Genomic DNA, 15,706 nt, shown 5'->3' on the forward strand with positions numbered 1-15,706 from the left:
TTACATGGTCCCTATTATGCCTGCTTTTTAATTCTAGATTTTTATTGAATTCAAATTTCATCATCTGCTATTGTGTGATTTGACCCTATGTTACTATAATGTTAATCTAGGATTCTAGATGATTGGCCCCTCCCATTCCGCCTTTTATGTAATAACCTTCTGTTCTCTTGTTAAAACCAAATCTACAACATTGAGTGTTTGCTTTTCAGTAAAAGGTCGCCACAATAATTAGGATAAAACAACATAATATCTATCAAACCGGTTTTTAATCTGCCGTTGATTTGATTTGCTGGAATTATAACACTGGCAAGAGAAGGACAATTCCAGTGTAAACATTGTTGTACTGAAAAAGGCACAAATCTTTTTCATACATTTTAACATAAATTGAATTTAAAATTGTAAATACAGGAGGCCGAGTGACATTAGCCTGTTGTGTATGCCGATCTCTCTTTGCATCTCTATCCATCAGTCCTTCTCTCTATCCAAATGTTAGATATATGATCAAATGGATAGACAGTAGCACCAATGAATAAGTTGATAGAGAAATAAGAGTTAGATAGATAGACACAGATTCAGAAAATATAAGACAGAGAAACAGGCTACAGCAGATTAGTGCAGCACAGATACTGTTTCTTGTCTCTCTTAGGCACTGGGAACTCATCATTGATTGTGTCCAATGTTATGTGATTTTATAGAACCTGTAAGAATCTGGCACGCTCATTCCTGTGACGTGAAGAGAAAGCTGCAATAGTTTTGGCAGAGAGCTGAACAAATCATTCCAAACAGGTACATAAGGCAGACAAGTTCAAGATGAATGGAGATAAAACAGCCAAACCAATATACATGTTTACATAGTCGAACAAACTGTTAGATTAAGCAGGCAGGCCAATAGACAGATGGACAAACACCAAGACAGACAGAGGACCAATGGATAGACAGACAGGAAACAATGCATATAATTAAAGATTCAACAGACAGGTGAAGTTCCATTGATAGGGAGAGGGTGATGGACAGATTACAAGATGGGCAGAAAGGGAGAGAAAGACATGGACAAAGAGAGAGGCACAAAATTGGATGGATAAGGAAGACAGACAGAAAGACAGAGCCATGTGATCAGAGAGAGAGAGAGAGAGAGAGAGAGAGAGAGAGACACACAGAGAAACATGGAGAGAGAGAGAGAAAGGTACAAAGTGAGTCAGAGTCAAAGAGACACATAAAAAGAAATGGAGAAAGACGTACAGAGAAAGAAACATTTAGAGACTGGAATATGGACAATGGGAGATAGAGAATAATAGAGAGAAAGAGCCCACTGAAGGAGGAACATATTGTTTTGTGTTGCCACAAGATTTGTGGCTTGGGAGTCTAATCTGCACACTGGAGAGAAGGGCCTCCTTGTCTCTGCTGATAATGTGTGTCCTGTAATAGTTTCCCATTTATCTATGAGTGAGTTCTGTCTGACTTGTGTAAGTGCTACATACTCTTCAACGGAAGCTCACTGATGATGTTACCTAGCATAGTGATGAAACGTCTGAGAACAAACCTGCCAGCTCTGCGAGCAAACTTACAACCTGATACTCTGTTATTCCTTCATTTCTTCACAGTCCCTCGCACGTTGGGAACATCATCATTGTATCAACAAATTCATTCTCAGGCTTGATAAAGGACAATTTGAGTCACAGAAAGGGAAATAAATCAAGAAAGACTCTGAAATGCAAATAAAAAGTGCAGAAATGGCTACTTAGAGTAAAGGGGTGTAGCCATCCATGGCATGGAATATTCTGCATTTTATCGCAATTAATTCACTGCTCAGAACTCAGGCACTGACCTGTTTTCACAGTAGATGATCTGCAGATCCAGACTGACCCTGGAGACAAACATGTGGCACTCAATTCGGACCTCATTGATGGTGGAAGGGGGGAGTGTGTGGGCGAGAGCCACCATTCCCATGAAACTGGTGGGAACAGCACGAGTGTGAGGCAACGAAATCCGAGATCGCAACCGCCCTGTGACATGGATAACCTGTGACAGAAAGAGCCATTTACAGAATACTGAAAGGCCTGGATACAGTGGACATTGGGAAGATGTTTCTGTTAGCAGGAGAGATTAGGACCCCAGGGCATAGCCTTAGAGTAACAGGAAGACACTTTAGAATGGAGATGAGGAGAAACTTCTTCAACCAGAGTGGTGATTCTATGGAATTCATTGCCACAGAAGACTGTGAAAGCCAGGTCATTGAGTACATCTAAGACAGAGATAGATGGGTTCTTGATTGTTAAGGTGATCAAAGGTTCTGGGGAGAAGGTGGGAGAATGGGGTTGAGAAACTGATCAGCCATGATTGAATGGTGGAGTAGAGGACTTGACAGGGCAGCTATGGAGAGGTTGTGGGAGATTATAGACAATAGACAATAGATGCAGGAGTAGGCCATTCTGCCCTTCATGCCAGCACTACCATTCATTATGATCATGGCTGATCATCCTCAATCAGTATACTATTCCTGCCTTACCTTGATTCCACTATCCTTAAGAGCTCTATCCAACTCTTTCTTGAAAGTATCAGAGACTTGGCCTCCACAGCCTTCTGGGGCAGAGCATTCCATACACCCACCACTCTCTGGGTGAAGAAGTTTCTCCTCAACTCTGTTCTAAGTGGCCTATCCCTTATTTTTAAACTGTGTCCTCTGGTTCAGGACTCACCCATCAGCGGAAACATGCTTCCTGCCTCCAGAGTGTCCAATTCTTTAATAATCTTATATGTCTCAATCAGGACCCTTCTCAGCCTTCTAAACTCAAGCGTATACCAGCCCAGTCGCTCCAATCTTTCAGTGTAAGATAATCCTGCCATTCGTGAACCTACGCTGCACTCCCTCAATAGCCAAAATGTCTTTCCTCAAATTTGGAGACCAAAACTGCACACAATATTCCAGGTGCGGTCTCACCAGGGCCCTTTACAGCTGCAGAAGGACCTCTTTGCTTCCATTATCAATTCCTCTTGTTATGAAGGCCAGCATGCTATTAGCTTTCTTCACTGCCTGCTGTACCTGCATGCTTGCTTTCATTGACTGATGTACAAGAACACCTAGATCTCGTCGTACTGCCCTTTTATCTAACTTGACTCCATTTAGGTAGTAATCTGCCTTCCTGTTCTTGCCACCAAAGTGAATAACCACACATTTATCCACATTAAACTGCATCTGCCATGCATCCGTCCACTCACCTAGCCTGTCCAGGTCACCCCGTATTCTCCTAACATACTCCTCACATTTCACCCTGCTACCCAGCTTTGTGTCATCAGCAAATTTGCTAATATTACTTTTAATATCTTCATCTATATCATTAATGTACATTGTAAAAAGCTGCGGACCCAGCACTGATCCCTGCGGCGCACCACTGGTCACCCCCTGCCATTCTGAAAGGCAGCCGTTTATCACTACTCTTTGTTTCCTGTCAGCAAACCAATTTTCAATCCCTGTCAGTATTTTGCCCCTAATACCATGTGCCCTAATTTTGCTCACTAACCTATGTGGGACTTTATCAAAGGCTTTCTGAAAGTCCAGATATACTACCTTCACTGGATCTCCCTAGTCCATCTTCAGAGTTACATCCTCAAAAAGTTCCAGAAGATTAGTCAAGCATGATTTCCCCTTAATAAATCCATGCTGACTCTGACCTATCCTGTTACTGCTATCCAGATGTGTCATAATTTTGTCCTTTATAATTGACTCCAGCATTTTTCCCACCACTGAGGTCAGACTAACTGGTCTATAATTCTCTGCTTTCTCTCTCTCACCTTTCTTAAAAAGTGAGACAACATTAGCCACCTCCAATCCGCAGGAACTGATCCTGAATCTACAGAACATTGGAAAATGATCAACAATTCATCCACGATTTCTACAGCCACCTCCTTCAGTACCCTGGGATGCAGACCATCAGGTCCCGAGGACTTATCAGCCTTCAGACCTAACAGTCTCTCCAACACCATTTCCTGCCTAATATAAATTCCCTTCAGTTCAGATCCTTCAGCCACTATTACATCAGGGAGATTGCTCGAGTCTTCCCCAGTGAAGACAGATCTAAAGTACCAATTCAACTCTTCTGCTATTTCTTTGTTCCCCGTAATAAATTCACCCGTTTCTGTCTTCAAGGGCCCAATTTTAGTCTTAACCATTTTTTTCTTTTCACATATCTAAAAAAGCCTTTACTACCCTCCTTTATATTTTTGGGCAGTTTACCTTCGTACCTTATTTTTTCTTTGCGTATTTCCTTTTTAGTTATCCTCTGTTGTTCTTTAAAAGCTTCCCAGTCCTCCGATTTCCCACTCATCTTCGCTATGTTATACTTTTTCCCTTTTGTCTTCATATGGTCCTTAACTTCCCTCATCAACCACGGTCACCCCTGCCTCCCCTTAGGATCTTTCTTCCTTTTTGGAATGAACTGATCCTGCATCTTCTGCATTATACCCAGAAGTACCTGCCACTATTGTTCTGCTGCCATCCCTGCTAGGGTATTGCACCATTGAACTTTGGCCAGCTCCACCCTCATAGCTCCATAGTTCCCCTTATTCAACTGAAATATTGTCACTTCCGATTCTACCCTCTCCCTTTCAAACTGCAGATTAAACCTTATTGTATTGTGGTCACTACCTCCTAATGGCTCCTTTACTTCGAGGTCCTTGATCAAATCCTGTTCATTGTACAAAACCAGATCCAGAATTGCTTTCTCCCTGGTCAGCTCCAGCACAAGCTGTTCTAAGAATCCATCTCGGAGGCACTCCACAAACTCCCTTTCTTGGGGTCCAGTACCATCCTGATTCTCCCAGTCTACCTGCATGTTGAAATCCTCCATAACAACTGTAGGACCAGAGGGATTAAGGGGTCACCTATTTCAGACAAAGATGAGAAGTTTCTCTCAGAGGGTAGTGAATCTATGGAATTCTTTACTACAGAGGACTGTTTAAGACTGGGTCATTAAGTATATTCAAGGCAAGATAGACAGATTTTTAAATAGTAAGAGATTCAAAGGTTATGGAAAAAAGGCAGAAAAGTGGAGTTGAGGATAATCAGAACAGTCACCATCTCAGGCAGAAGAGCCAGCAGGCTGAATGGCCTACTTCTGTTTCTATGTCTTATGGTCTCAAAATGTGTTGGTAAATGGCCACTTTGTGCTCAACAACATCCCACAAGCAGCAGTGCACTGAATGCCCTGATAATTGTGTTTTTAGTCATGTTGGATATGTTTCTCTTCACATATTAGCCCTGGACCTGAAAGGTCTGTTTTACCAAGTGAACAGGGATCTGTCTCAGTTCAACATCACACCCTCAAGTCAGTTTGGAAAGTGCTCCCTCACTATGCACTGCACTGGCATGTCAGAAAAGATTAAGGGAGAGACACAAACCGGAAAACAAAAGTGGATAAAATGCAGTAAAGACAAATGGAGGTGAAGCAAGGGGTTTGATGAGGTCTGCACTCAAAATTTTGTATTCAGTTTACTTGAATAGACTGAATGTTTTGGCTCTATCCTGTTTTGTGATGCAGCCACAAGGGGGCAATACTGCTCCACAGTCTGACAATTCTTCACCTCCAGAGGAAATGTCAAAGAGTGTCAGCCTGCATTTCCCTCTTTACTCGTTGCTCCTGTCTGCACGAAGCAGATTCCAGAGCAGGCAAGTATCCCCTCCTTAATATTAAAAATTCTCCAACATCACATATTGTCAATTGTCAAGGTGAAATGAGAATGGTACCAGGAGTCCAGGAGCGAGATTATGAGATTAAATAAAATGGACTTGAATTCCCTGGAATATAAAAGGCTTAACAGGGCAATTAAATTGACGTATTTCAGATTGTGGAAGGAATTGATAGCGTAGATAAATGTTTCTTGCGAGTGGTGGTGGGGAAGGGGGCGATAATCTTGGGCAAGGGGATATCAGAGCGAGGCAATTCAGGGAAAATGCGAAGTGTGATAATGATGCGGAACCCTCCTACAAAAAGACTGCCACTATCTCAAGTATTCATCGCAAAACCGAAAAGGAATGGATATTCCGCGGTCCGAGGAGGATAGAGTGCATTCCACTGAAGGGTGGCGAAACTAGGTCAGAGGGGCTGAACGGCATCCAACTGGGACAACATATCTATCCTGGGACAGGCTAAGCAAAGACATGCCAAATAATTCCTAGAGGCCTGGCACTCCAACCACAACGCCATAAACAAACACATAGATCTAGAAGCCATCTATCAACCTCTCAGAAAACGAACAGGAAATGACATCACCACAAACCCCAGGAACCCCATCCAGGAGAAAGATATAAATAGAAAGCAGGAGACAACAGCTTCGCTTCACCTGGAGGTCGTCAATGATGATGTTACCTAGCCAGGTAATGAAACATCTGGATATCAAACCTACAGCTCAGCGAGCAAACCTACACCCTAGGCCTCCAACAAATTTCACAATGCCTCCTGACAGACAAAGAAATTAGAAACCATGGCCAGGCGGCTGAATTAAGGATACCGATTTGTGTTCACCCTGTTTCTTAATCGGCCTACTCACCTACAAATCTACAGCAGTAGTGCTGCGTCATGAGGCGAGGCTGAATAGACTGGGGCTTACAGGAGCTCACAAGATGTCAAGTTCAAGTCCCACTCCAGGACTTGGGTGCGGAAAAAATACAATAGTAATCCTCCGAGTGAGAGCGCTGCACTGTCTTTGGAATCAACATGTTAAAAAATCTGTCTGCACAACCATCTGTTTAAAAAAACCCGCCACCACACTGTCTGGGAGAGGAGTTCTCCCTGTGTACTGGCCCAGTATTTATCCCATAATCCACGCCACAAAATCTGATCACATTGCTGCTTTTGGGAGTTTCGGATGCCTAAGTGACTTCAAAAACGCTACACAAATGCACACTTTTCTTTTGTTTTAGAACCATGAGTGATTTGATAGGGTACACGTATACACTTGGACAGGATTTTCAACATATTAGAGAAACCAGAACTAGGGGAGCCATCAGTTGAAAACAGCCACAAATAAAATCTATTGGGAGGTCAGGAGAACCCTCTTTTTCCTGAGTGTGTTGAGAACAGGGAACTCATTCCCACAGGGAGAGGTCGAGGCGAATAGCACAGACACGTTAAGAGAAGGCTAGACCAGCCTACGAGGGTGAGGATGGTAGGTTTAAATTAGGGAAGGTGGGAGAACGGAGAATAAACATCAGCATGGACTGGTTCGACCGAATGGCCTCTTTCTGTGCACGTGACAATGTTCTTGGAGTTCAGAGGGCAGAGAGAGATAAGAGGCGGGAAACAGATCATTAGGTGAGAAATGGTAAAGGAGACAGAGATCTATTGGAATCACTAAGACACTGTGCCATGGTGCAGACGCCCCTGTGCACATGAATACGTTCCTATTGTAGTGGTAATACTCCAGTGAGTAAAGAGCTGAGATACAAACAGCCTTTCTATGTAAAGCACAGTTTGGCTGTGTTGTAATGCAGAAGCTGCTGTGCTATCTGGCTGTGTTCTTATCAAGGTGAGAGATGAGAGGGCTGGAGACAAAACATTTTATTATTGTACAATCAGGAGAACACTAAACGTTCCCTGGCTCCCTCTGTAGTTGCACACTCAAGGTATAGGCTGTTCCACAGTTAGACATTTGCAGATATGGGGGTTTAACTTAAGCACTTATTTATGTTTCATATTTAATAAAATGTGTCTACCCTTATAACGTATCAACCTTTCAGCATTCTCAACACTGATTCAGATCAGTCTCCCCTTGTCTGGCAGAATCTAAGACTGGGGGTTTGGGGAGAGGTTGGAAATGGTAAGTATTGAGGGGATGTGATAAATAGGGTGGAGATGGCGAGGTGAGAGGGGTCCAGGGAGTAGGGTTAAAGCTGAGGTGGGGGAGGGTAGAGACAACCAGGAGAGAAGGGAAGCAGAGGGATCGGGTGCAGATGGTGAGAGGGAGAGGGAGGGGAGAGGGGATAAGAGTGGAGTCAGTGAGGGAAGGGGAAGAGGGATTGAAGATGAGGGGGGAGAGAGTGAGCAGGATAAGAGGAGGTCGGAGGTCGGGGAGTAAAGAAGTTTGGGGGAGATAGGGAGATGGAGTAGGGGGCAAAAGAGGTGAGAGGAAAATGGAGCATAATCTCAGCATAAGGAGTCACAAATTTAATACAGAGATGAAGAGGAATTTCTTCTCTCAGAGGTTAGAGAATGTGTGGAATTCTTAACCGTCGAGCATTGTCCAGATTGGGTTATTAAGTATACTCAAGGCTGAGACAGACAGATTTTTAATCTGTAAGAGATTCAAGGGTTATGAGGAAAAGGCAGGGGAGTGGAGTTAAAGATTATCAGATTAACTGCCACTCATTGAGTAGTGGGGCAGATTCAATGGGCTGAATGGCTGACTTCTGCTCTTATATCTTATGTCTTAAAATGTGTTGGTAAATGGCCATTTTGTGCTCAGCAAGATCCCACAAACAGCAGTGCATTGAATGTGCCGGCAATTGGTTCTGGTAATGTTGATGGCCTTAATGGCCTACTTCCATTCTTACATTTTATTGTGTGATGGGCTGGGGCAAGGAAAAAGTTGGGGCAAGTTATGATTTGTGAGGGAGGTTAACACATCATGGTTGGAAGGGAGAAAACACAAGGTTTAACCGGAGACACCGTTTGTGGTTTGCACATGACTAATCTTCAGGAATGAGTGCAACCCATTGCAGAGTATGTTTAAGAAGGGAATTCCTCCTGCAGCATCGCTGTCAGATCAAATGATACAAACCCAGTATCGCTGACTGCAATGCTGCCGATGCAAACACATCCTGCTAACACTGCAATGGCTAACGCCTCTCTGTTATTGACTGGATGTCCTTGGGTGTGAATGTAATAAGCTAGCCTTGGCCAGAAGGTAGCAGTTGGTGGAAAGTTTCTAACGCCCACTCACCTTGTATCCTGAAGATTTGACATGAACCCCTCGCTTGGTCAGTGTTGACTTCATGCGAACGAAGAACGTGCGCTCCAACACATTATCATCACCCAGGAGACTGGGACTCCCAGAGTCTGTGAAAATCACAAAGAGACTGAAAGTAGGTGACCCAGTAATGACCCCAATAGGTGATTCCCACTTCACTCACACTAATCTTGACTGGAGGCCAACAATGTGTAAATTAGCGACACATGACTAAGCTAGTCTATTTATAGAAGAAAGTGAGGACTGCAGATGCTGGAGATCAGAGCTGAAAATGTGTTGCTGGAAAAACGCAGCAGGTCAAGCAGCATCCAAGGAGCAGGAGAATCAATGTTTCGGGCATGAGTCCTTCTTCAGGAATGAAGAGAATGTGCCAAGCAGGCTAAGGTAAAAGGTAGGGAGGAGGGACTTGGGGGAGGGGCGTTGGAAATGTGATAGATGGAAGGAGGTTGAGGTGAGGGTGATAGGCCAGAGTGGGGGTGGGGGCGGAGAGGTCAGGAAGAAGATTGCAGGTTAGGAAGGTGGTGCTGAGTTCGAGGGTTGGGACTGAGACAAGGTGGGGGGAGGGGAAATGAGGAAACTGGAGAAATCTGAGTTCATCCCTTGTGGTTAGAGGGTTCCTAGACGGAAGATGAGGCGCTCTTCCTCCAACTGTCGTATTGCTATGGTCTGGCGATGGAGGAGTCCAAGCACCTGCATATCCTTGGTGGAGTGGGAGGGGGAGTTGAAGTGTTGAGCCAAGGAGTGGTTGGGTTGGTTGATCCGGGTGTCCCAGAGGTGTTCTCTGAAACATTCCGCAAGTAGGCGGCCTGTCTCCCTAATATAGAGGAGGCCACATCGGGTGCAGTAAACGATATGTGTGGAGGTGCAGGTGAATTTGTGGCGGATATGGAAGGATCCCTTGGGGCCTTGGAGGGAATGGGGGAGGTGTGGGCGCAAGTTTTGCATTTCTTGTGGTTGCAGGGGAAGGTGCCGGGAATGGAGGTTTGGTTGGTGGGGGTTGTGGACCTGACAAGGGAGTCACGGAGGGAGTGGTCTTTTCGGAACGCTGATAGGGGAGGGGAGGGAAATATATCCCTGGTGGTGGGGTCCATTTGGAGGTGGCGGAAATGACGACGGATGATATGATGTATATGGAGGTTGGTGGGGTGGTAGGTGAGGACCAGTGGGGTTCTGTCCTGGTGGCGATTGGAGGGGCGGGGCTCAAGGGTGGAGAAGCGGGAAGTGGAGGAGATGCGGTGGAGAGCATCGTCAATCACGTCTGGGGGGATATTGTGGTCTTTGAAGAAGGAGGCCATCTGGGTTGTTTGGTATTGGAACTGGTCCTCCTGGGAGCAGATGCGGCAGAGACGAAGGAATTGGGAATATGGGATGGCATTTTTACAGGGGGCAGGGTGGGAGGAGGTGTAGTCTAGGTAGCTGTGGGAGTCGGTCGGTTTACAATAAATGACCGTGTTGATTCGGTCACCTGAGTTAGAAATGGAGAGGTCTAGGAAGGGGAGGGAGGAGTCTGAGACGGTCCAGGTAAATTTGAGGTAAATTATAGAGTCGTACAGCATGGAAACAGACCCTTCGGTCCAACCTGTCCATGTCGACCAGATATCCCAACCCAATCTAGTCCCATCTGCTAGCACCCGGCCCATATCCCTCTAAACCCTTCCTATTCATATACCCACCCAAATGCCTCTTAAATGTTGCAATTGTACCAGCCTCCACCCCACTTCCTCTGGCAGCGCATTCCATACCCGTACCACCCTCTCTGTGAAAAAAGTTGCCCCTTAGATCTCTTTTATATCTTTCCCTCTCACCCTAAACCTATGCCCTCTAGTTCTGGACTCCCTCACCCCAGGGAAAAAACTTTGCCTATTTACCCTATCCATGACCCTCATAGTTTTGTAAACCTCTATAAGGTCACCCCTCAGCCTCCAATGCTCCAGGGAAAACAGCCCCAGCCTGTTCAGCCTCTCCCTATAGCTCAAATCCTCCAACCCTGGCAACATCCTTGTAAATCTTTTCTGAACCCTTTCAAGTTTTACAACATCTTTCTGATAGGAAGGAGACCAGAATTGTACGTACTATTCCAACAGTGGCCTAATCAATGTCCTGTACAGCCGCAACATGACCTCCCAACTCCTGTATTCAATACTCTGATCAGTAAAGGAAAGCATACCAAATGCCTTCTTCTCTATCCTATCTACCTGCGACTCCACTTTCAAGGAGCTATTTACTCCAAGGTCTCTTTGTTCAGCAACAGTCCCTAGGATCTTACCATTAAGTGTATAAGTCCTGCTAAGATTTGCTTTCCCAAAATGCAGCACCTCACATTTATCTGAATTAAACTCCATTTGCCACTTCTCAGTCCATTGGCCCATCTGGTCAAGATCCTGTTGTAATCTGAGGTAACCCTCTTCGCTGTCCACTACACCTCCAATTTTGGTGTCATCTGCAAACTTACTAACTTATTTAAGCATTTCACAGTAACAAATGTAAAGACTAGCAAGCAGTTGAACAGCACTGTCCAAGAGCAAACTATCTCTAGGTATTTGTACACAATCACTTGCTATTTTTAAATGTTACATTCTGTAACAATCACTATCCAGCCAATGTCCATCCATTTGTTACAGAGAAGAAGGTTGAGAGTTGACCTAATTGTGACATATGAGATATTCAGAGGGTTAGATAGGGTGGACAGCGAGAGCCTTTTTCCTTGGATGGTGGTGGCAAGCACAAGGAGATGTAGCTTTAAATTGAGGGGGAATAGATTTAGGACAGATATCAGAGGTAGTTTCTTTACTCAGAGAGTAGTAGGGGCGTAGAATGGCCTGCCTGCAACAGTAGTAGACTCGCCAACTTTAAGAACATTTAAATGGCCAATGAATAGATATATGGATGAAAATGGAATCGTGTCGGTTAGATGTGCTTCAGATTGGTTTCACAGGTCGGAGCAACTCCGAGGGCCGAAGGGCCTGTACTGGGATGCAACGTTTTATGTAACATATCAGACAGCACTGGAGTCTCTTTAATGACATTTGATTTATGCATTGTTGAAGCAACCTTGTTCAGCATGAATTCAATATAATTTACCATATCCGTTACTTGTTCAAAACTACATTCAATCCATTTACCTACTTCCCACTGATATGTCCTCTCCACTTGTCTATCTAAGGTGACTTTATTTATCTAATATTACTTGCCAGTGACTGAATTTTATTTCAGTAACTCACCAAGGCTCCTTCCAAACCAATAACCATTACCATCTAGAAAGACAAGGTGCACAGGAGGAGATACATGGGAGCAAGGTTACCCTCCAAGTCACACACCATCCTGACTTGGAAATATATCACCATTCCTTCACTAAGTTAAAATCCTGGATCTCACTTCCTATCAGCATTGTGGGTGTCCTGACATCACAAAAACTGTAGCAGTTCAACAAGGCAGCTCACTACCACCTTCTTAATAGTCCTAACATCCCTTCCCAGTTTCAGATTGCCGCTGATGAAAGCCAGGGAGTAGTATTGTTCTTTTGACTATTTGGCAGATGGATTGAAGACAACTCAGAGATGGAGAATAATGATTCATAAAATGGGGAAACCTTTACAGTTTGGGCTTCACCACAGATCTCAATACAAGTTAATCTCAGATTTAAGTAAAGTGCCTTGATTGAGAAAGCTGTTTTAAGTTTGAGATTCTCCATGAAATTCCTCTTTCAACAGTTAATGGGCCAGTAGCGGTTAGGGGACACCATCACAGATGAGTGTTTTCCAGCCTAATCCTGTGTATTTTCCAATAGACCTCAGGGAAGCTTGACAAAGACACACATGGGCAATGAAAAAGTCAACTGGATCACTCCTGATCCTTCAGAGAATGGAACATAGCCTTGATGCAACATGACTTGCCAAGGACCTTGGTCCCACATTGTCCTCTGAATGACTCAGGAAGGGGCTTGGAGAGGGGTTGGGAGAAAGTCCGCTTGGGGAATGAAAAGCCCAACATGGGCCTGAAGGTTGAATTGCCTATTTCTGTACTCCAGAAAATTTGTAGTCAAGTAGGTCTGCTCAAGTCAACAAATGATTCACTATCTATGAAGGCTAATCAATATCATTTATATCTTGAGAACTATATGTAGGAAAAAGGATTGCTATCAGAAGCAGGAACAATGATGGTTGCTATCATCTGGGCCTGAATATTTCATATCAAATTTAAGGCTCCAGTGTCTGGTCAGCACCGAGCCAGGGTTGAATATAGGGATTTTCTAGATAGTTCAGTACCACACTGGGACGGATATCGAAACTGTGAACTGCTGATCGCTTATCAAGGTAACATATATGTAATCGATTCACAGGAGCACAAATTGTTCTTGTGGAAGGAGGCCATTTGGCTCATCATGTCTGAGCCAGTTCCCCCAATGACCAATGCCACTCCACCACTCACACCCTATAATCCTGCACATTGCTCTTTTTCAGATAACCATCTGATTCTTTCTTGAATGCCTCAAATGAACACTTCTCCAATGTCCAGTGAGATGAGATTAAGGAGAATGGATCTACATTCTCCAGAGACTGAAAGAATGAGAAATGATCTCATTAACACACATTCAATTCTTGTAGAGCTTGCCCAAGTCGAAGCAAAAAGAAAGATTCCCCCTGGGCTGGGAGGATATTGAGAACCAGGGGCACAGTCTCAGAACAAGAAATCCCAGTTAGCACTGAGATGAGGAGGAATTTCTTCATTCAGAGGTTGGCTGTGGAGGCTTTGAGAATGTTCAAGACAAAGATCAAAAGATTTCCAGATATTAAAGATAATGTTGGCGTTGTTTATTTTGCTAATTACCTTAAATTTGTTCCCTGGTTCCTGACCCTACTGATTGGAACAGTTTCTCCCTCTTTCCACTATCCAGACCGCTCATGACTTTGAACATCTCAGCCTTCTCTTCTCCAAGGAAAACAGTCGCGACTTCTACAATTGTTCCATGTTGAGTGAAGTTCCTTATCCCTGGAACAGTTTGGTGAATCCTTTCTGCAATCTCCCTCCAATGCATTCATTGAAAATAGGATGAGGAGTAGGCCAATCAGATGCTCCAGCCTGCCCTACCATTCATTGTGACCATGTCTGATCATCAACTCAGTGCCCTGTTCCTATTTTGTCTCCATATCCTTTGATCCCTTTAGCTCTTGGAAAACTTTCATTCATATAATTCGTAAAGTGTGTCACCCAGAAATGGAGACAAAGGTCTTCTACGTAAATTTTAATAAAACCGCCTTGCTCTTGTACTTCATGCCCCTATTAATAAAACCTAAGGGATTGTATTGACCTTGCTAGATCTGTAAATTTACATCTTAGCAGAATTTTGTTTTCAAAAACCTGGATTGAACTTAAAGCTACAATTTCCTTACAAAACCCTTCAAAGGAAAAAGACTTGTGGTTATTGGATTTCTCTGAAATGTTCTGGAATCCTTCATGTGAAGAAGAAACTACAAAAGCAAGAGTTGCGTGGGGGGCAAATATTGTTAAATTTACTTGGGAGCTCGGTTAGAGTACCTGGAACACTGCACTTGGGGGGGTTCACATTACTTGAAAATGGAGAGAGTGCAAAGAGAATTAATCAGGATGCTTCCAGGATTGAGTTAATATGACTGTGAGGAAAGATTCTATGGGAAGGAGCTTTTTTTTCCCGGGCAAGAGATAAAAAGAAGCTATCTGATAAAGCTGTTTAGAATTAGGGTGAGTGCAGAGAAACTGGTGTAACTTGAACTTAAGATGTGCAAAATATAAATATAAAATAATATTGAATAGTCGCTAGAAAATCAAGAATTTTGGAGGAATTTTTTTTCCAAAGAGAGTGATGAGAATGTTTAATGCACAATCACATAAAGTTGTTGAAACAGCAAAAAAAAGGCAAGTGATAAACTAGTGATCCTGCACTGAGTAACTCATCTCTGGTCTCCCAAAAACCTGATCCGCCATCTACAAGGCACAAGTGAGGAGTGTGATGGAATACGCCCCACTTGCCTGGATCAGGACAGCTCCAACAACACTCAAGAAAGGTGACACCATCTAGGACAAAGCAGCCCCGTTGATCATCTCACCATCCACCACATTTAACATTCACTCCCTCCATCACCGATGCTCAGTAGCAGTAGTGTTTACCATCTACGAGATTTATTGCAGTAGTAAATTCAAAGATTCTGTCAACAGCAGCTTCTAAGCCCACAACATCCACCTTCTAGAAGGACAAGGGCAGCAGATACATGGGATCTCCACTATACCCAATTTCCCCTCCAAGACACAGACTACCCCAAATTGGAAATATCCCTTCAGCGCTGCTGGGCCAAAATCCTTGAAAGTACATCCTAACAGCGCAGTCAGATATCACATGGACTACAGTGACTCAAGAAGACAGCTAACCACCATCTTCACAAGGGGCAATTAGGGATGAGCAATGAATGCTGGCCAGCCATACAAAGGAAACAGAAGATATGGACAATGTGAATAGTATAACTGAGATTCTGTGTACTTAATAAGTAGGAAATTCTTTTTAAAGAACAGGACTAAGGACATTTCTTAATAAACTAAGTTGCCCGATGTTAGTCTGTAACCATGGCTTCTTGGGAGCTGGACCATGCTGCCCATGCTGGCATACGGAACTGCAAAATGTTCTTTTCCATAAAATGAAATTGTTATTGGACTTATAGACAGGTGAAATACCAGGACAGACTTGCAACTTGAAATTGAAGTGCTACATATTTTC

At 43.8% G+C, this 15,706-nt stretch overlaps 1 protein-coding gene across 9 annotated transcripts in view; it reads right to left on the bottom strand.

The window, feature by feature from the left end:
* npas1 (neuronal PAS domain protein 1) overlaps positions 1-15,706 on the bottom strand; it is a 442,697-nt gene that overhangs the window by 25,339 nt on the left and 401,652 nt on the right. For all 9 annotated transcript variants that reach the window (XM_072549368.1, XM_072549363.1, XM_072549362.1 and 6 more), the window contains 2 exons: positions 8,935-9,050; positions 1,826-2,019 (listed from right to left, as the gene is read on the bottom strand). In XM_072549368.1, the coding sequence (XP_072405469.1) occupies positions 1,826-2,019; positions 8,935-9,050 (310 nt within the window). The remainder of the gene's footprint in view (positions 1-1,825; positions 2,020-8,934; positions 9,051-15,706) is intronic.

The sequence above is a fragment of the Chiloscyllium punctatum genome, chromosome 29 (genome assembly GCF_047496795.1).
Source record: "Chiloscyllium punctatum isolate Juve2018m chromosome 29, sChiPun1.3, whole genome shotgun sequence".
Lineage (NCBI taxonomy): Eukaryota > Metazoa > Chordata > Chondrichthyes > Orectolobiformes > Hemiscylliidae > Chiloscyllium > Chiloscyllium punctatum.